Source organism: Protopterus annectens, chromosome 1.part0 (genome assembly GCF_019279795.1).
Source record: "Protopterus annectens isolate FY-2018-M chromosome 1.part0, PAN1.0, whole genome shotgun sequence".
Lineage (NCBI taxonomy): Eukaryota > Metazoa > Chordata > Ceratodontiformes > Protopteridae > Protopterus > Protopterus annectens.
Genome location: NC_056725.1, coordinates 1,388,678,805 through 1,388,699,178, shown reverse-complemented (window position 1 = coordinate 1,388,699,178; position 20,374 = coordinate 1,388,678,805). Strand labels below are relative to the sequence as shown.

Sequence of the window (20,374 nt, the reverse complement as noted above, 5' to 3'; positions counted from 1 at the left end):
ATGTTTCCTACCTTTTCCTTGCTGTTGACTCCAGTGGTATCTCTGCCCCTTAACTACCTTCTAAAACTTATAGTGATCAGGTAATAAATTATAACCTTGTTTAAATTCTCTTCTATCAGTGTCTAAAATATTGGGGTATATAGGGCATTTAGAGACAAATGTCTCTGGGACTGTTTTAGGGTTATCAAAAAGTAATAGAGAATCATCAGACAGCCTATGTAGAAGGATTCTATTGGAATGAAGGAAGAAACTGTTGCAAAAGAGAGTAAAATCCCATGAGTGGAGGAGCTTCCTGGTCAGCCTCAGTAAGAAGCTGAGATCCCTTATAAGATCCTCTAAAGCTAGCCACGAAAACAAAATCGCCACTGATTCTAAGGGCAACCACAAAGCATTCTATAGCTATGTCAAGAATCTCAGTGGCAACACCCAGATCCGCTCTGCGTTACAGCACGAAAATTACAGAACCAACTGATATTGCCAGCATCCTGGCAGATAAGTTCAGTGCTAACTTTATCCCCCCTCTCACCTCCTAAAGGGCCCATATCTATACAGGAAGAATGCAGAGTCCCTGTAATCACATCTATGGTGGTAAAAGCTGCTCTCTCTAAAACCAAAAACACAGCATCAATGGGACCGGACAACATCCCAGGCTGCGTTTTACATGAACTTCAGAACAAACTGGCTACCCACCTAAGCACCGTGTTCAATCATAGTCTCACTTCAGGCTTTATGCCCACTGGATGGCGCACAGCAACAGTTATCCCACTCCACAAAGGGGGAGCCACCACTGATCCTGGGAACTATCGCCCTATTAGCCTAGTGAGCCCGGTCTGCAAAGCCATGGAACATATCTTCATGGAACTCAGACATTGGTAACCTCCAAAGTCTGGACCCCACCCAGTTCGGGTTTATGAAAGGCAGATCATGCCTTTTGAACCTGATCGACTTCTTTGAGGCAGTCACCAAAGCTGTAGATGAGGGTAAGGTGGTTTGCACAGCCTATCTTGACCTTGCCAAGGCTTTCGACACCATCCCCCATTCTGGAATTATAGTTAAGCTCACTAAACTAGGTATAAATCCCTGCGTCACACGATGGGTTGCCAACTGGCTCACTGACAGAACCCACACTGTAAAATTTGCAGACTCCAAATCTGACTTCAAACCATTGACAATTGGAGTACCACAGGGTTCAGTCCTGGGACCTCTCCTGTTTGGTATCTACTTCTCTGAAGTACAGGCTAACAGAGAAGGCCTCTGGCTAACGAAGTTCGCAGATAACTACAAACTAGGAGCCATAGTAGAGTCCCCAAATGATGTGGACATCCTACAGAAGGGCCTTACTGAGACAGATGCTTGGTGTCAGAGGCATGGCCTCAAGCTCAGTGCCAAAAAGTGCATTGTTATCCCTTTTGGTAAAAACTCTGTACCCGTGAACTACCAAATAAACGGCAGTCTACTTAACGCTGAATGTGTGATGAGACCTTGGGACCCAGGTGGACAGTCTCTCCTTTGATAATCACTTTGGCACAGTAGCCAGGAAATCTTATGTGGCTCACCTCATCACAAAAGGGGTTCTCACCCAGGAAGAAGGTCATTGCTCCCCTCTACTCGACACTCATTAGACCCATTATAGAGTACAATGCCCCTTCTGGAATGTATCTCACAAGACATCTGCAGCAGCTGGAAAAGCCACAGAAGTACCTCACAAAGAGGATCACCGGCCTCAAACAGATGCCCTACACCGACCATCTCAAAAAACCCCAGCTTTACTCTCTAACATATTGCCTACTCCGAGGAGATCTCTGCCTAACTGTTAAACCCAGAGCTGTTGGACATGCTACACCTAAAGAAATCCCGATCCCTCTGAGCTACACGCTCTAAGGACTTAAACCTTGTCACCACATTAAACAGGACATGCTGGAGGGATAGATTCCTGTCCGAGAGACTTCCTGTTCTCTGGAACAAGCTACCCATGTATGTCAAGCAAAGTTCCTCAGCACTCAAGAAAAATCTTGAGTGGATGGGAAATAGGAAATACACCCAGGGGATCACTTTTGTGGCTCTGCTGGTCAGGGGCACAGGAAATTAACTTTCTTGGGTGGCTTAAGCCAGGGGACCTTGTTGGCTTGGCTTACTTAGGCCTTTGGGCCGATGGCCTAGTACCTATCTATGAACCTATGAGAAGTGTACTAATTGGCTCTCTGAGAGAGCAACTGATGCATGGAACGCAATACCAAAGTATATTAAAGAAAGTACTAGTTGAGATATTTTTAAGAACAGCCTGGACACTTATTGTGGGAACAACTGTTTGGTATACTGGCAGGCTAGAAGGGCATTAATACCCATCCTTGAAATATTTGTATGCAAGTTCCTCTGTCCCTGATTGTTTCAGGATTCATTGCTGATTTATTGAACTGTGCATAGACAAAATTATAAGCTTGTTTCTAAAAGGGTTAATTCACCTTCTGTATTATGTTAATGTTTCAGTTTTCACTAATACTTTGTGTACATAATTATTTCTTGGTTTGTCCCTAAGTAGAGAGCTATACTGGTATCTTTTGGAGAAAATGTTGTGCATGTCATTTAATGACAGTTGTACACTTCTGCTTCAGAAAATGTTTATTAATTCACATTCTCATTTTTTCAGTGCCTCGGGTTAATAGTAGCTATGTCTTGTGTTAAGTCTGGACTTGTACCTCATTCTGCTCTGGTTTATCCTTATTCATAGTGGTGTTATTTTCCAGTCGTGTTAACACAACTGGAAACTAAGCACATTCATGCCAGTATCACTGCAGCCTTTGTATATTTTCTTTATAATGGATCTTTTGCAGTTAGTGTGCTATTTGGAGTTTACTGGGATTTGCTCTACAGATGTTCATTGTTGGGATATGATAGGTCTCCCTTTATGCTTTGTTTTTGTTTTTAAAGATGTGAGATCTTGCATTATTTAGTCATGACCGTCCCATGATGTGATGTCTTAAATGTCACATTCTTGTAAAAGTACTGAGGGACATATATATATATATATTTTTTTTTTAACTTGTCAAGGCACCTTTACCAGGTGCAGATCAGGGTGTAGGACAGGACTTAGAACACTTCTGAAGTGGTGGTTGTGAATGATGTAGTTTATATATTCATTGCTACTGCCTAGGTACAGTTCATGCTACAGTTTGAAGTGTTTTGCAAGTACATTTATTAAGCTGAGTTTGTTTATCCTTAACCTGACTTTTGAGATATAATCAGGAGTGTTTTGATCATGCTGAAAATGTCATTATGCAGTGAAAATCATTCTCCCTTCTGTAACACTGGTTAGGTGGGCAAGTGAGCACCAGAGGATTGCAAGTATTGTCGTGTAAGCAAGGGAATGAGTAAAGTGATCATCCAGGCCTTTATAGTCAGCAAAAGCAGCAGAGATGAACAGTAGAAGGTGCAAAGACCAGAAATTGCCAGTGATATGGTTAGGTCTTATTATTAGGGCTTATTGTCCCATATCTTAGATGTTGAGGAGATGGTTCTACTTTTTCTTTCTGCAGTATAGCCCCATTTCTTTGTTCAGTGACACCACTGTTTTACAAACCTAAGTACAGACTGCCTAGATTATAATGAGGACAGGGATATGGCTGCAAATGGCATTCCAAAGAAGAGGGGTTGCACAAGATCTGAAGTAGTTAACTTCATTTAATCAGCAACCTGTGGGTATCTGATCCGACCTCGGATCCGAGCCGGCAGCTTTCCAAGCTAAAAGATCCGAGCTCTCAGCTCCTCCCCTTACCCACAATACCCTGCTACCTCCTTCCAGTCCTCAGATCCCGTTTGCGCAGCTTCTGACAGCTTAAGTGACGAGCTCTTGGCGTTGATGAGAGTATTTAAAACTATTTTCTTCAAAGTTTTTAGTGTTTTTTCGGTGTGTGTGAGTGTAGAAGGACTTAGTTTTCTGTCTCTGTATATTTCAGTGTTATTTTTTTTGTGGTACTTAGTGTAAATTTAGCTTTTTCCCTCCCCTTTCTCTGTGTGTGTGGGCGCGTTTCAATGTGCGATGGCTGAGGGGCCTAAGGCCATTTTTTCTAAATGCACTGTGTGGTCATAAGCTGTCCCCAGCAGGTGACCACACTCTGTGCGTTCTCTGCCTGAGGGTAGCCCACTTGTCTTCGGGCTGCCAAGTGTGTGCCAGCCTTTAACCCCCGGGCTGTGAGGGATAGGAGGAATAAGTTAATCCTGGTGGGACTCTTGCCCGCGGATTCTTCTTCCTCCTCTCCCTCAGCGGCACCAGTCGCAGCTGCGGCTGTCCAACCTTCAGCTCCCCCTCCCCTGGCAGGGACTCAGCCTCCCTCTGTGTCCCAGGGAGAGGGGGACTCTTCTAGCAAAGAGAAGAAGCATAGGGATAAGGACCGACATAAGAGCCACAAGCAGCGAGCAGAATCTCATCCTACTGCTCCGCTTGCTAAATTAGTTGGCTCTCCCAGGAGGGTTTCTGGTTCTCCCCCCTCTCGGCTCCATTCTCCCCGCTTTTCTCCGGAGATGGAGGAGGAGTCCCGGTCTCCCTCGAGGTCATCTAGGTGGCCTTCCCGGCCTGCCTCGACAACCTTTTCAAGGTCTACTAGGAGTATGTCTGACGCTGATATGGACCAGATGATGCGTCGATTCCTGCAGATGGTGCTCTTGCCTCTACCCCCCTCTGGGGGGGGGGGAGCTCAGCCCCTTTCTTTGCCCCAATTGCTCCTTCTCCGATTCACTATCTGGTTTCGGAGTCTTTGGATCCGAGCCGTCTCGGAGCCGGGGAGTTGGCGCCGACAGTGGTGGCTACTTCGCCGACCGTACCATCGAGTGTGTCGGAATCTGACCTCTCAGGGCCGAGAGCTGAGCTTCGGATCCACAGGGGTGAGTGTGTCTTCAGCTCCATTTCGTTCGGATCACACTCCCCTTTTGGGTCCAATCGCGTCTGCTCCAACATCAGTCCTCATGTCAGAGCCAAGGGGGCTACTCTCTGAGCCAGGGGAGAGTGGTTCGCCCTCGGCTTTTGACTTGCTGGAGAGGGTGCTGTCGGAGTTCCAGGTCCCCAGTCTGGGCTGCGGATCCACCCCTCACTCCCTCACATTTGAGCCTGTCTTCCATCATCCAGCCCCAGGGACAGCCTGCGCCGGTGCTCCAGTTAGTTCCTGTAGGGGAACAGGACCCTGTTGGTGAGCCCTCTTCGGACAGCCCCGCCGAGGAGGTCCCTCACAAACGAAAGTGCAAGAGGCACCCCCCCCCCCCAAGTCCCTCACGGAGGACACAGACTTAGGAGGGGGAAGGTTCCCCAAGGTCACCCCCCTGAAGATGTCTCCTTTGGAGACATTATGGAAATGCTGCATATTAGAGGGGGGTGGTCATCCCAAAAACCTTCCTCTGATGAGTCTGTGTTTCTGGAGGCATTCGACACAGGCCCGTCTACCTCTTTGGGTTTCCACCCTCTGCTGATCCCCTGGTAGACTTGATTACTACCAGGGCTTGGAAGGAGCCGGACACCGTGGAGCCAATCCCTAGAAGACCGGACAGGATACTTAGTCCTCCCCTGACAAACCGGTGTGGAATAAAGGCTCCCCAGTAGATGCCATGGTGGTGGCTGCCACCAAGAAGGAACTAGCACAAGAAAGTTCCTCGGTCCATCCTCCTGATAAGGAGTCTCGGATGATGGACCGTATTGGAAAGCGGATGTTTGCTTCAGCCACCTTTTCTATAAGGGCACTGAATTATCTGACACACGTCATTAGACTCCAGCGGGGTCTGATAAAAGAATATGCTGGAGCTCCCCCAGAGTCCATGGCGGCCGAGGACAAATGGACCTTCTCGGCTCGCATGGCCACTCTATAGTCAATTTCTAACACTTCCATGTGGCTTCTCTCCCATGCCACGGAGGGAGTGGCTAGAGCCAGCGGGGCAGGGGTCACCTTGTGGCGCCACACCTGGCTTTGCCTTTGCAGAACCCTTCAAGGTGTCCTTCATGAACGCTCCCTTTGACGGTTCTACGCTATTCGGCAAAAATGTCCTCGACACGCTGCTCCAGAGTGAGGAAGACACTGTCTGCCGTCTGGATCCGCTTCTCGAATCCTCAAAGGTCCTTCTCAAGGAACCAGAGAGGACAAAAGAAGATGTGGTTCTGGAAGTCCCAGCTGTTCCGTCCCGCTCTGGACCCTTCATTCTTCAGAGGCAGAGGAGGACAAGGTGGGCGCCGACCCAGAGGCAGAGGGGGGCCGAAGAATTTCGGGTCCAGAGAAACTTTCTCAGACCGACCCGCACAGCAGTCCTGAGGGCTTGCCCGGCTGTCCTTCTCTGTAGGCAGTCGGGGGCGGTTTTCGGAGCACCTACAAAGTTGGGAGTCCATTACTACAGATTGTTGGGTGCTCCGAATAATATCCAGAGGTTACACTATCCCCTTTCTAAATCTTCCCCCACTAACAAAGCGCCTTTCCGATGTTCCACCCAATCAGAGGGAGGTTGCTTCGGAAATAAAGAAGTTGCTAGAAAAAAGGGCCATCCAGCACGTCCCCCCAGAGCAATCCGGGTTGGGCAATTACTCCAGGTTCTCTTTGGTGCCAAAAAAGACGGGGGACTTGAGGCCAATTCTCGACCTGTCAACTCTAAACCTGTTGATTGCCAAAGAGAAATTCTGGATGGTTACTTTGCAATCTATTCTCCCTCTTCTACAGGAAAATGACTGGATGTGCTCCATAGACCTCAAGGATGTGTACTACCACATTCTCATGGACAGATGGTCCAGGAGGTTTCTCCGCTTTTGGCTAGGTGCCAGCCATTTTCAATTCAGGGTTCTCCCGTTCGACCTCACCACAGCCCCCAGGGTGTTCACCAAGGTCATGGCAGTTGTAGCAGCCCACCTGAGACTTCAGGGAATTCAGGTATTTCCGTACCTAGATAACTGGCTCCTCACCGCCCCCACCAGGCATCTGCTCTTCTCGGCCAGGGATTATTCCTTATCCTTGGCCCAGCATCTAGGCATTACCATAAATTTTCAGAAGTTGTCTCTTCATCCTATGCAAGTTCTGGATTTCATAGGGGCCAGGATAAATACGCTCCTGTCCAAAGCCTTTCTAACAGCGGACAGGTTGCGCAACTTGTCACTCCATGTAATACTGCTTCTACACTCGTCAGCCCCGTTTGCAGAATTGGTCCTGAGAGCCCTAGGTTTCATGGCGGCAGCCATCAGCCTTTCACCTCTGGCACGATTGCACATGAGAGTCCTTCAATGGACTCTTCAGGTTCAGTGGTCTCTCTTCCTTCACCCATTGGATTCTGCAATTCCTCTAAGCAGGGTTTGCAGGAACTCCCTTCTTTGGTGGCTCCATTCCCAAGAGCTGTGGGAAGGGAGACAGTTTGTGATGCCTCAACCCCAAGCCATGCTGACCACGGACGCTTCTCGCCTCAGGTGGGGAGGCATTCCATGGGCAGAACCGTCCAAGGCACGTGGACCGCTTTAGAGACTGTTCTGCATATCAGTGTCCTGGAGATGAGGGCAGTGCTTCCAGCATTGCAAGCCCTTCAAGACCTTCTTCCTCTGGGGACTATTGCAATTCAGACAAGACAGCATGACAGTAGTCTGGTACATCAACAAACAGGGAGGAACCAGATCTTACCCTCTTTGTCGAGAGGCTATGAGAGTTTGGGAATGGGTGATTTCCACCAACCACTTTCTGATAGCAACGCACATTCCGAGCCAGTCCAACATTCTAGAGGACAAGCTGAGTTGCTCGATCCTCACACCTTACGAGTGGTCTCTAAACCCATCAGTAGCGAATCAGATCTTCCTCAGATGGGGTCAACCTTGCTGCGATCTTTTCGCTTCTCCTTCAAACGCAAAATGCAGCGAGTTTTTCGCTCTAATTCTCCCAACAGGGGAGAGCCCCAGAGATGCTCTGGTTCATGCTTGGTCCCCCGGTCTTCTTTATGCTTATCCTCCTCTTCCACTAATGACAAAATTTCTGCAGAAAGCTCATCGGTTGGGGAGCAAGATAATCCTCATAGCCCCATTCTGGCCTCCCCAGATCTGGTTCCCTTACCTGTGGTCTCACAGCGTACCTCCTCCTTGGATCTTAGATCCCATTCCGGATCTGATCTCTCATCCTGCGGGATTACAACCTCCAAACCTGGATGACCTCAAGCTCACGTCCTGGTTGATCCAGTTCCACTAACAGCTAGGACTCCCGGTATGTCGTCTCCCGTAAAATGTATTCTGGTGGCGGCACATAAATCGTCTACCAGGAAGATCTACAGAAGTAAATGGAAGCGTTTTTCCATCTGGGCCAAACATAGGGATTTAGACCGTTTTACTGCTCCCATTCCAAGGGTTCTTGAATTCCTGTCCCATATTTTCTACCAAGGAGCCAGTGCTTCTACAGTCAAAGTCCAAATGGCAGCCATTTCCACATAGGGGATAACCTTGGTCCCTTAACTTTCGCTAAGATATGCAAAACCTTTTTGAAAGGCACCTTTCTGTTGAGACCTCCGGTTAAGAATGTGGCTCCCCCATGGGATTTAACCTTAGTTCTTCAGGCACTGACGGGCCCACCCTTTGAACTGGCAGCTTCGGTTGAGTTAAAATTCTTATCTTGGAAAACGGCCTTCCTGATTGCAATTACTTCAGCCATAAGGGTATCTGAACTTCAAGCCCTTTGTATGAAACCCCCGTATCTGGTCTTCCATAAGGACAGTGTCTCTCAGGACTAACCCTTCATTCTTGCCTAAGGTGGCCTCCGAATCCAATATCAACCAAACCATTAACTTGCCTGTTTTCTTCCCCAGCTTTCAGAACAAAGGGGAATACAGATTGCACTTATTGGATGTGCACAGACAATTGCATTTTTACTTGCACAGGACAGCGACTACTCTGAAATCGGATCAGCTCTTTGTGCCGCTAAGCCATCTTTGGGAAAGCTTATTACGAAAGTTACCTTAGCTAGATGGATATCCCACTGCATCGTGCACGCTTATTTAGCTTCCAGCCGGCCTGAACCCTTGGGGGTTCATGCCCATCTACCCGTTCTATGGCTACTTCTGCAGCATTCTGGTCAAAAGTTCCTCTAGATGACATCTGCTCAGTGGCTACTTGGTCATCTTCTTATACCTTCATTTCTCATAAGTTGGATCTGATATACACACACTGAGCAGAGTGGATAAGAGTTGTTGACCGCAGCTGTTAGTTGAGATATACAAGTATCCTGTTTTTTTTGTCTGCTTTTTAGTCTTCGAGTGTATTTTATTGCTATTAACTAATCTGCACAAGTAACTGATTTGTCTGCAGTTAAAAGCATTCTGTATCTTTACAAATCTTTATCTGTTTGTGGCTTTCTCTAGTGCTACTGGCTGTAGGCTATTGTTTCTAGCTGAAGCTTCTCTTTAACTTGGCTAGATTGTGTTAATAGTCTGCTGAGTGGGGGCTGGTTCTTTTGTTCTTGTAAAAAAAAAAAAAAAGTTATTCTTCTGGTATTTAAGCTCTAACTTTGATAGGGTTCCTGTCTATACACACTGAGCAGAGTGGATAAGAGTTGTTGACCGCAGCTGTTAGCTGAGATATATAAGTATCCTGTTTTTCTTTAGATTATTAATACAGATTATTGTTTTTAACAATATGTAGCACTTTTATTGTCTGCTTTTTAGTCTTCGAGTGTACTTTATTGCTATTAACTAATTTGCACAAGTAACTGATTTGTCTGCTGTTAAAAGCATTCTGTATCTTTACAAATCTTAATCTGTTTGTGGCTTTCTATAGTGCTACTGGCTGTAGGCTATTGTCTCCACCCTCCCGCCCAGTTGGTGTCTTGCTCTTATACTTGGTGGCTTTGCAGTTGCCTGCCCCTACTGTAAATCTGATCTGTGACACTCCTTCCAGTCTAGTGTCATTAGCTCATTCTACTTAGTACAGAGAGAACATTTGATAAGGCCTTCTGTTTCTCCTTTTTCCCTTTCAAGGAAATTAAAAAAAAAAAAACTTTTTTTTTGCCTGAACCTCCTTGTGTTCTATCTGTGCTTCTCAAACATTTTGGAAATAGAGTATATTTCAGAGCATTTATTATAACTGTAATTGCCTTTATATTGCTACAACTCAAGTGCTCTAGGTTGCACTGCATCTGAAGTGTTTGTGTGTTTTAGCTGCTTTTCTGTATATATAGACTTCTCTGTTTCTTTAACTAAATAAGCTCTGCAAAGTTGTTTTATTGCATTCCTGCCTGTATTTCTGAGTTTTTTTGCACTTCTAAAGTTTGATTTTGCTTAGTTTAACTGGTAGGCTACACACTCAAGTGTGCTATCCGAATTAAAGCATTTACTGTGTTTCTGGACCTAATTTCTGCTACTTTGTTTAAAAAAAAAAAAAAAAAAAAATCATTGTTTCCTGCCTTTACTGAACTAGAATAGTCCAGTCTTCAGGTATTGCTGATCTCTGGGCTGTCATAGTTCCTGTGTTGCCCATATCCTTATTTGGATAGGAGGAAGCTTCTTTGCTCACCAGTGAGAGTGGGGAGCTCTGAGCAGCCTATCTGTCCCTTGAGGAGTGGTTCCAGCCCAGTGACCTGTAGCTTATTGGCTGTTTTGGGCCAGTTCCTATCTCTTTCTTAACCCCCTGCTTTAAAGCCAGCTTTAGCGTGCTTTTGCACTTGTAATTTAAAGTTTGGCCTGTTTGTTGCATTTACCTGTTGAGGCTGCACACTCGAGTGCGCTAGCCTGTGTTACATATTTATTGCACTTTCCTGCTGTTTGTTGCAAAAAAGAAAAAAAAATTTCCTTGTTTCCCATCTTTCCTGACCTAGAGTAGTCCAAATACAGGCTTTGCTGTATTCTGGACTTTTAGAAAGTTTCTGTGTAGCCCATTTACTTTATTGGATAAAGGGAGGCTTCTTTGTTCACCAGTGGCAGTGGGGAGCTTGGAGCAGCCTATCTATCCCTGGAGGAGTGTTCCCAGCACAAGAATCTGGTAGTCTATTGGCCGTTTTGGGCCAATTTCTAGCTCTTTCAAGTCCCCCTGTATAAAACCCGCTGTAGCCCGGCTTTGCGCGATTTTGCGCATAGCGCAGAATTGGGCAGCGCCGCTTAATTGGGTTTAAACCATTCTCGGCTCCACAAAGTCTGCGCTTCACCTTTTCCCTTAGAACTGATCTAGTTCTCATAATAAACACCCTATTCCCACTCTAAAGCCTGGCACTTGCTCACTAAAGCAATTATATAAGTCAGCACTAAAAAATTAAAAGCACTACACCCTCACAACCCCCCCCTTGAGTACTTTGTTCCCCATTGGTCCTTTTTTTTCAATTATAAAGGAATTCCCAATACTATTCTAGCATGTCCAAAGGTTGTTTGTCAATCTCCTCTCCGGTCCAGCTGGTGAATCTGGGAATCTTGAGGCAAAGTTACAACTGCCTCATGTACACAGACAACCCTCCTCCTCCCAACAAATTCCAGCACATGTGAGAGATGCAACCATATAGCGAAACTGGAGGCTAAGCTCTCTCAACTCAGTACTGGAGTAACCAGTCAGGAGGAGAAGGAAACCACACTCACTACAATTCCAGTCTCACATAGACCTACCACGACAGCAAACCAAACACACAAAAACATACTCTGAGGCTCTAAATAAAAATCTCCCTAAGCAGCAGAGACTTCCAAAGCAGACACCCAAGCAACCGCTACCCCAAAACAAAACACGTGCAGCACATAGCTCACAAAGCCAGTGTGCCGAACAGTCACAGCCCTTAAGGCTAAACAACACACCTGATACACTTGTAATAGGTGATTCTATCAGGCACACTGACGTCCCGCTCACCAGGCTGAACAAGGAGAGGGTCACTGTGAGCTGCCTGTTGGGTGCTAGGATCCGCCACATAACACAAGCACTCAGGTCACTCCAAGGCAAGTACAAATATGACTCAGTCATTGTCCATGCTGGTGTGAATGACCTGAGACGTAGCTTCCTGGACTACATGAAAAGAGACATAGAGGAGCTCTCTGAGCATGTAGCCCAGGCCGGTATGACCCTGACCTTGAGTAGCATCTTACCCTCACCAAGAATGATGCCACAATATGAAGACAAGATGATCAATTTCAACAATTGGCTTAAGTATTGGTGTCATTCAAAGGGGATCCAATGCCTGTCTGCTTGGGATGACATGCTCGACAAGCCACGATGCTTCGCTAGGGACGGCTTGCACCTGTCACCACTGGGCTTTTGGATATTGGCAAAGGCTCTTGCCACCCCCATAGTGCCTTTTTTAGGCAAGGCTCAAAAGACAAACCCACCTCCATAGGTATCGCAAGAGATGAGAAACTGAGTAATGCTGCTCAACGCCAGAAGTCTAAACCTCAAGATGCACGCACTCAAACTCTCCTTAGCATGGAGAACATCGATATCTGTGCAATAACAGAAACCTGGATCAAGGCTCCTGAGAGCACCCCAGCACTACCAGGATATACCTCATACCATGTTTTTCGGCCCCAAAACTTGGACCGAACCACAAAAGGAGGGGGAGTATCAATATTCGTCAAAGATACCCCACACCTCCAGGTTAGTGGCACAGCACGAAGCATCAGAGACTGTCCATGTGCAACTAACCGTGGGTAAAACTGCCTTCCAGTGTATAGCCTGCTATAGACCACCCTCCCAAACCCAGGAAACCCACTCGGCCTTCCTGAGAACACTGGAAAATATGAAGGTCTCTCCAAACACCATTATATTAGGCGACTTCAACTACCCTAACATAGACTAGGAGCATTACTGTAGCTCCAACACCCTAGCCCGAAGGTTCCTAGAATTTCTAAACTCAAATGCTATGGAACAACTTGTTGCCACTCCCACAAGGGGGGAAAACATACAGGACCTGATCATCACCAACATGGGGACTCTATGCTCCAGACCAGAAGTGTATCCCTCACTGGTAAGACCAGACCATAAACTAATCTCACTAGATATTCACATCCCGACCCCAGCCCCTGCCCAGAAAACCACAGTGAAAAACTTCTCTAAAGCAAATTTCACACTCCTCAAAACTGAGGTGGAATCCTTCAAAGCCCCCGGGCCTGTGGAAAATACGGCCCAGACCGCAGAATCCTTTATAAACGCATTCTATGAACACCTTCAGGAATGCATGGATCATGCAATCCCAAATAAAACCAAGACCCAATCCTCCAAAGTTAGGCGTCTTGTCTGGTGGACCCCAGCCATAAACAAACTATACAATAGAAGGAGGAAGCTACTACATGATGGAGCAAAATCCCAAAAAGGGAAGGCATCTCTGATCAGTATTAGCAAAAAACTACGGGCACTCATAAAATCGTCTAAGGCCAGCTTCTAGAGAAAAATTGCACAGGACACTAAGGATAATCACAAGGCTTTCTTTAGTTATGTTAGGAACCTGGGTGGGAATTCCCAGATATGCTCAGAATTAGTCCAAAATGACAAAAACTACACCGAACCCACAGACATTGCCAACATCCTAGCTGACAGGTTCAGTGCAGACCCCCCCCCCCCCAACAAAAGGACAAATATCTATCCCAGCAGAATGCTGCCCCCCTGACATCTCAGATGCTCAGGTAAGAGCCGCCCTCTCCAAAGCAAAAAACACAGCATCAATGGGACCAGACGTTGTCCCGGGCTGCGTCCTACATGAACTCCAAGAACTAAACCCACACATAAAACTACTGTTCAATATCAGCCTTACTACAGGATATGTACTCAGAGTGGCGTACAGCAACAGTGGTCCCTCTCCACAAAGGTGGTGCCTCAACGGATCCTGGAAACTATCGCCCCATAAGCCTGACTAGCTTGGTCTGCAAAGCTATGGAAAGGATCATCATGGACCTCATAAATAAAGATATTGGGGACCTACAGACAACTGGATACTACCCAGTTCGGCTTTAAGGGCAGATCCTTTCTCTTAAACCTGGTTGATTTCTTTGAAACAGTCACCAAGGCCATTGACATGGGGAAGGTGGTCCACACAGCCTACCTGGACCTTACAAAAGCCTTCGATACAATACCCCACTCTGGCATTATAGATAAGCTCACCAGCTTAAATATAAACCCCTATGTCACTAGATTGGTTGCAAACTGGCTCAAGGACAGAACCCACATGGTTAGAATTGCTGGAGCCATGTCAGACTCTAAACCAGTTACAAGTGGCGTCCCACAAGACTCAGTCCTGGGACCTCTCTTGTTCGGTATATATTTCTCGGAGGTACAGGCTAACACGGAAGGACTGTGGCTGACCAAGTTCGCAGATGACTGCAAACTGGGCGCCATAATCGACTCTCCAGCTGACACAAGCATCCTCCAAAAGGGCCTCATAGAAACAGACAACTGGTGCCAGAGCCATGGTCTCAAGCTAAACACCAAAAAGTGTAGTCATCCCGTTTGGCAAAAACAAAGTGCCCACAAATTGCCACATAGGTGGTAATCCCTTAAGTACGGAAGAAGTAATTAGGGACCTGGGGACCCAAGTTGTTAGCAATCTGTCATTTGACAACCACGTGGCCAAAGTGGTTAGAAAAACATTTTATATAGCCCACCTAATCATGAAAGGATTCACATCTAGATCAGGGGAGGTCATCGTGCCTCTTTACTCATCCCTCATCAGGCCCATAATTGAGTACAATGCCCCTTTTGGGATGTACCTTACCAGACACCTGCAGCAACTGGAAAGACCCCAAAAGTACCTCACCAAGAGGATCAAAGGGCTCAAACAGATGCCATATGCTGCCCGGTTAAAGAAACTCCAGCTCTACTCAGTGGCATACCGCCTGCTCAGAGGCGATCTGTGCCTGACGTATAAAGCCATGTCCAACCTGGAATTAATGGACATGCTGCAGCTCAGAAAATCCAAATCCCATCGAGCTACGTGTTCGAGAGACTTGAACCTCAGCACTGAAATAAATAGGACATGTTGGAGGGACAGATTCATAACCCAGAGGTTCCTTTCACTCTGGAATAAAATCCCAGTCCAGGTTAGGCAGAGTCCCTCATTGACTCTCTTCAAGAGGAATCTTGATGAGTGGATGGGAGATAGTAGGTTTACCCCGGGTATCACTTCTGTGTCACTGTTAGACAGAGGCACAGTATACTAACCTCGAAAAAGGGCATAGCAAAATTAATTTAAAATGGGTGGCGAAAGCCAAACACACTCTGGCTAGGCTTATAAATGCCCTAGGGCACATAGCCTAGTATGAACCTATGAACCTGTGAAGAAGTAGGGCAGCATTTGGCTCTGCAGTGCTCCGGAATATCCTTCCTTGAGGACCGCCCAAGGTTTTCAGTAGCTGGGGAATCTGTCCCACAGGTTGCTGATCAAATGAAGTTAACTACTTCATATAAAGAAGTTATGTACTCACCATAACGTTCCATCTGAGTAGGTAACTTCATTTGTCAGCAACCAACCCCCCCCCCCCTTCCCCCTAGCCTGTTTCATGGTTATATCTGTGACGGAAGGTTTCCCTTTGTCATGCATCAGGTTAGTGTTCCTCTTTCGAGCGTCTTAGATTGATTTTTTTTTTTTTTGGGGTGCATAATTGGCAAACTCGATCTGAAGACTGGAAGGAGGTAGCAGGGTATTATGGGTAAGGGGAGGAGCTGAGATCTCGGATCTTTTAGCTTGGAAAGCTGCCGGCTCGGATCCAATACCCACAGGTTGCTGACAAATGAAGTTACCTACTCAGATGGAACGTTATGGTGAGTACATAACTTGTTTTTTCAGCCTAGTTGTGAAATTGCCTTTGACTGTCTTTCTTTGAGTAGCCACAAAGTGAAATATGCTTTCTGCAAAACCTGTAACACTGATTTCACAGTTGGTCATGGTGGCCAGCATGATCGGCAGCGACATGCCAACAGCAAGAAACACAGAATTTCAAGCATGCAGCTAGAAAGACAATGGCAGACCTCTTTGGACCTGAGTTTAGTGAGTGCAAAGATTGTTGAGGCAGAGGTTAGTTTTGTTGCTTCTTGCCAAACACAACCTTTTTGCATTAGGAGAACACATCCTAAAATTTATATAGAAATGTGGAGAGGATCAAGATGTTCTCAGGAAAGTGACATGTGGAGCAGCGAAGGCAGCTTGCATTGCACGGGATGTTCTGGGGCCTCGTTACCAGACTGATGCTGCAGCAGCCTGCCAGAAATCACCATTCTGTATGTATATAGACCAAAGCACAGACATAGGCGATGACAAATTGTTGATGATCCTTGTTGGTTACCTTGATGAAAAGGCAGGCAAAAATGTAATACAGTTCCTTCATATATCAGAATGTGTGTCAGGAACTGGGCAAGCATTGTTTTTTGCTTTAATGTCCACTCTGACACAATTTAACATTCCAGTTTCCAACATTGTGGCCTTTTCTTCAGACAATGCTGCCTCAGTGATTGGAAAACACAGTTCTGTACTATATTTAAAGGAAGTCAAGCCTACCTTGGTTAATGTGGGGTGTCTGTGCCACCTGGCAGATCTCTGTAGTAAGGCTGGTGTGTAAAAGCACTACAGTCACCAGTTGAAGAACTTGTATCTGATGTGACTGTCATTTCAGTTCCAGTGCACAAAGGCAACAAAAACTGCAAGAATTTACTTTATTCAGACACTGACCACCTCAAGATTATTAGATGTGAACCTACTAGATGGCTGAATCTTGGGAAGGTAACAGAACCCTGTACTCGTGGCCAGCTCTAAATTCATATTTTGTGTCTGCAGAGCCATGGTCTGCTAAGATTGACTTAATTTCCAAACATCTACAAAGTCATGAATTTCATATAATTTGTTTCATGCATATGCACTGGCACCTTTGATGGAGTTCAGCATTCAGCACAAAGCCAAGAAAGTCAGCATGTGACACTGCATGCCACTGTGCATAAACTCCTGCAGCAGTATGCTGGCAGACTGCTCAGACCTGCAGCTGCTATCAGACTAATCAAACACAGTGATGTCTTAGTGCTGACTTGACAGTAGCTCTGTTCTGCCGAACAGTGAGCTGCGTATTGGCTATAAAGTTAAACAGTACATGAATAGCCATGAGGAGGCACAGTTATCAAATATAACTTTTATAAAAAAAAATGCTGCTTTCCTTATTAATCCTGCCAAAAAAATGGACATTTATTCAGGACTTGTCTGGGGTGTTAGTTTCCATTTGGGTGTCTGAAAATGATGCTGAGGCTGAACAGTTAATTGAGTGTACTCTGTATCATATTGAGGACACACGGAACCTGACAGGTCTAGTAGATGGGCCCCACTCATGCGTGTCCAAGTTCTGGGCACACCTTCTGAGGGACCTTTGCATTGATGGGAAACTGCCACTCTTTAAGCAGCTGATGATGACTCTACACTGCTTGCTGCACTCAAATCCACAAGCTGAAAGAGCATTTAGCATGGTGAGAAAAGTAAAGACTGAATTGCAACAGTCGCTGTGTAACAACAGTAAACACACTATTATCAGTTAAAAATGAATGAAAAACAGGACTACAGTGATCTTAAGCTGCCAAAACAGGTCTTAGATGGCGATAAGAAAGCCACCGCAGCATGCAATAAGTGTACATTTGGTGCATTTAATGTAGGATAGGATGCTGTTCTTGCAGTGTACTAATAGGTCTGTTTATAAAATGTAGTAAATGTAGCAAGTGAATTAATAACTGATTTTATTTTTGATTTGTATAGAAGTGCTGTTTCATGTACGTATGGTGTGGTTATGGTATTGTAGCTTGTAAAATAAATGTTTTGTATCTGACTCGTGTGTCATATTGAATTTTATAAAGGTTCTACCAGGCCCCATGGCAATGGCATGTTTCCCGCAGTGCAAAAATAGGGTGTTCCATATTTTGACTGTCACACATTCCTAGGGTTTATGTTCCACATTGGCCTATTAAAAGGTTGAGACCTATGATTGTAGGATTGTTATACTTCCAGAACGCTTGTTCATGGAAGGAAAAAAAGACGTTGAGGACTGCAGAAGAGTAAATCCCAAGAAAAAAAAAAACTATTGCAGTCTCCTTTGCATTACATTTCAATTAAAATGGTTATTTTAGGTTTGCTTTCTGTTGCGTACATGTTATTCTAAGGATAAATTAAACTCTTAATTTTTTCAACTGTTCTTTTTTCTATTTTGAATTGTGGCATATAATTTGTCCTATTTTGTCTTTCCTGTGGTATAGGCATATTGAATTGTTAATTGCATTTGATTGCTTTTGGAAAAGTACAAGTAAATACATATCACTAAGAATGAAATGCATTAAAAAGTAATGCAGTTGAAGTTTGAGGTTTTCACTGGTGTCATGGTAGGCTTATTAAATATTCAACCACCAACTGACTGAATAAATTCAAAAAAAAAAAAAAAAAAAAAGCCAAGTTGTTTAGTCATCACCCATTGATTACTAATCTGGTACTTAAGCAATTCACCTTCGCAGGATAGTTCATCAGTTGAGCAATGCTTCTTAAACACAGGTAGGCTGCTCAGTTATCAGTTATTCAATTACACAGTTAATTGACATTTAATCGTATAACATATGTAGCAATACATGTGAAGTGTAATTACGTTAATATAGTTTAATTTTATATGAATGTAAAATTGCCAGTGTCGTAAGTGATAATTCAATAAAGGTGTTTGAAAAAAAAAAGCATTGTCCAACTTTAATTTCACTCAGTACATTAAAATCTAAATATAATGCCCAGTCCTGTTTTTAATGTCACCTAAATGCTCTAGAATTTGGAATTTTAAAAGTCCTGCTGTAGCTGAACATTTTTATAAGGTCTGGACACTGGGTTTTTCTGTAGTGTGCTAACACAGCCCTTTCTTCCTGGGGGGGATTTTGCACAAAAGTTAAATGTACTAGAAAATAAGATTATTTTAAATTTTAGAGCATTGTTCCCTAGAGGCTTAAATCTTGAAGTAAATGTCTGTAATATGGGTATTTAAATAGACTGTTTTGTAAACATTCTGTTTAGATGTTAATGTATTGAGTGAAATTAAGTTAGTCAATGTTTGTGTTAATCATTTAATTGAATAGTTAATTGATGTATGGGCATCCTACCTGTGTTTGACACATTGCTCAACTGATGAACTATCCTGAGATGGCGAATTGCTGAGGTACCAGATCAGTAATAAATTGTTGATTGAAGAGCTTGGCTTAGTTTGTGTGTGTTAGTTTTTACAGACATTACCTTAAAACTGGGGTTGACCAAGAAAACCAAAATGGTTCTGCATCTTAGTATTCTACTTAGAGATTTAGTTCTAAAGATGGATTTACTAAATGCTGTATATTTATTACTGTCAGGATTTCTGCTGTTGGCTGGACGAGTCAGGAAGGAGGAAGAAGTAGCAATCATTCAGAAAGTCCTTGAAAAGCATTTCAACAAGAAGATAAACCCAGATTATCTTTTTTCAGAAGAATGTGTGAAAAAACAGTTGGGTAAGTACAGCAGGTTAATAGTGATGCTGATAATTATGGAGCATTAAAACATTTCTGAAGGTAAATAATCTAGAATTCTGATTTTACAGTTCCCATTTTTCTACTTTTTCCCTGTTTTTCTGCAACTGTCAAGGCCCTTCCCACAGTAGTTAACCCCCCCCCCCCACGCACACACATACCACCTCATACCTCTTAACCTCCAGATGGGAGAATCGGGGACACAGGACTTTAAAATCGGTGACAATTAAGAACACCTAATTAACATAAAATGTACATATTTAAATAAGCACAGGAATGGAAACACCTGCACACTTTCAGTTCCTTCAGTCCTTATTCCATTCATTTGTAGAATAACAAAAGTTTTATGAGGAACAAACCAAAAGTATGAGTCTTAAATTAATTTGGCCCCTGGACTTGGTAAACAAGTTTTAATTTTTTTTAACCTTCTATCTTCTATTCTGCTGCTGTATGTGCAGTATGCATCATCATTGCTTGCAGTGGTGTACCCACACCACATAACCAGCTAGCAACCAAGTATAACTGGCTAGGTTGCTTACCTGTGTCTACAGGAAGAGAATGAAATTAAATAAAATCTAATCCACATTGCACAGTAAACCTTGGACCTCCTGTGAAGAATTATTAATGCCTTTTCTTCACTCTGCACGTTTCTTGGAAAATCCTTAATGCCACTCCCAACACGCTATGGAACAGTCTTACAGTCGTCTTCATTCCTCAAGATGGGTTTTTTGGCGACAGCAGCAAATCCAGTCTTCAGGCCAAGCACGAAGATCTCCTTGTGTCAACATTGTCCTCTTCAGTTCCTGTTTAAAACAGCAAACAAACAGTGCTGATATACCCTCTTAATGTGTGGAGTAGCAGACTGACTGGACCTAATTAAACTCTTAAAAGTATACCAGCTCTGCTGTAGCTGCTTCTGCATACTAACACTAACTCTGGAAA

The 20,374-nt window shown here is 44.6% G+C and overlaps 1 protein-coding gene across 1 annotated transcript in view; it reads left to right on the top strand.

The window, feature by feature from the left end:
- MDN1 (midasin AAA ATPase 1) overlaps positions 1-20,374 on the top strand; it is a 3,484,183-nt gene that overhangs the window by 1,367,226 nt on the left and 2,096,583 nt on the right. The window contains exon 28 of the mRNA XM_044071809.1: positions 19,280-19,414. Within this exon, the coding sequence (XP_043927744.1) occupies positions 19,280-19,414 (135 nt within the window). The remainder of the gene's footprint in view (positions 1-19,279; positions 19,415-20,374) is intronic.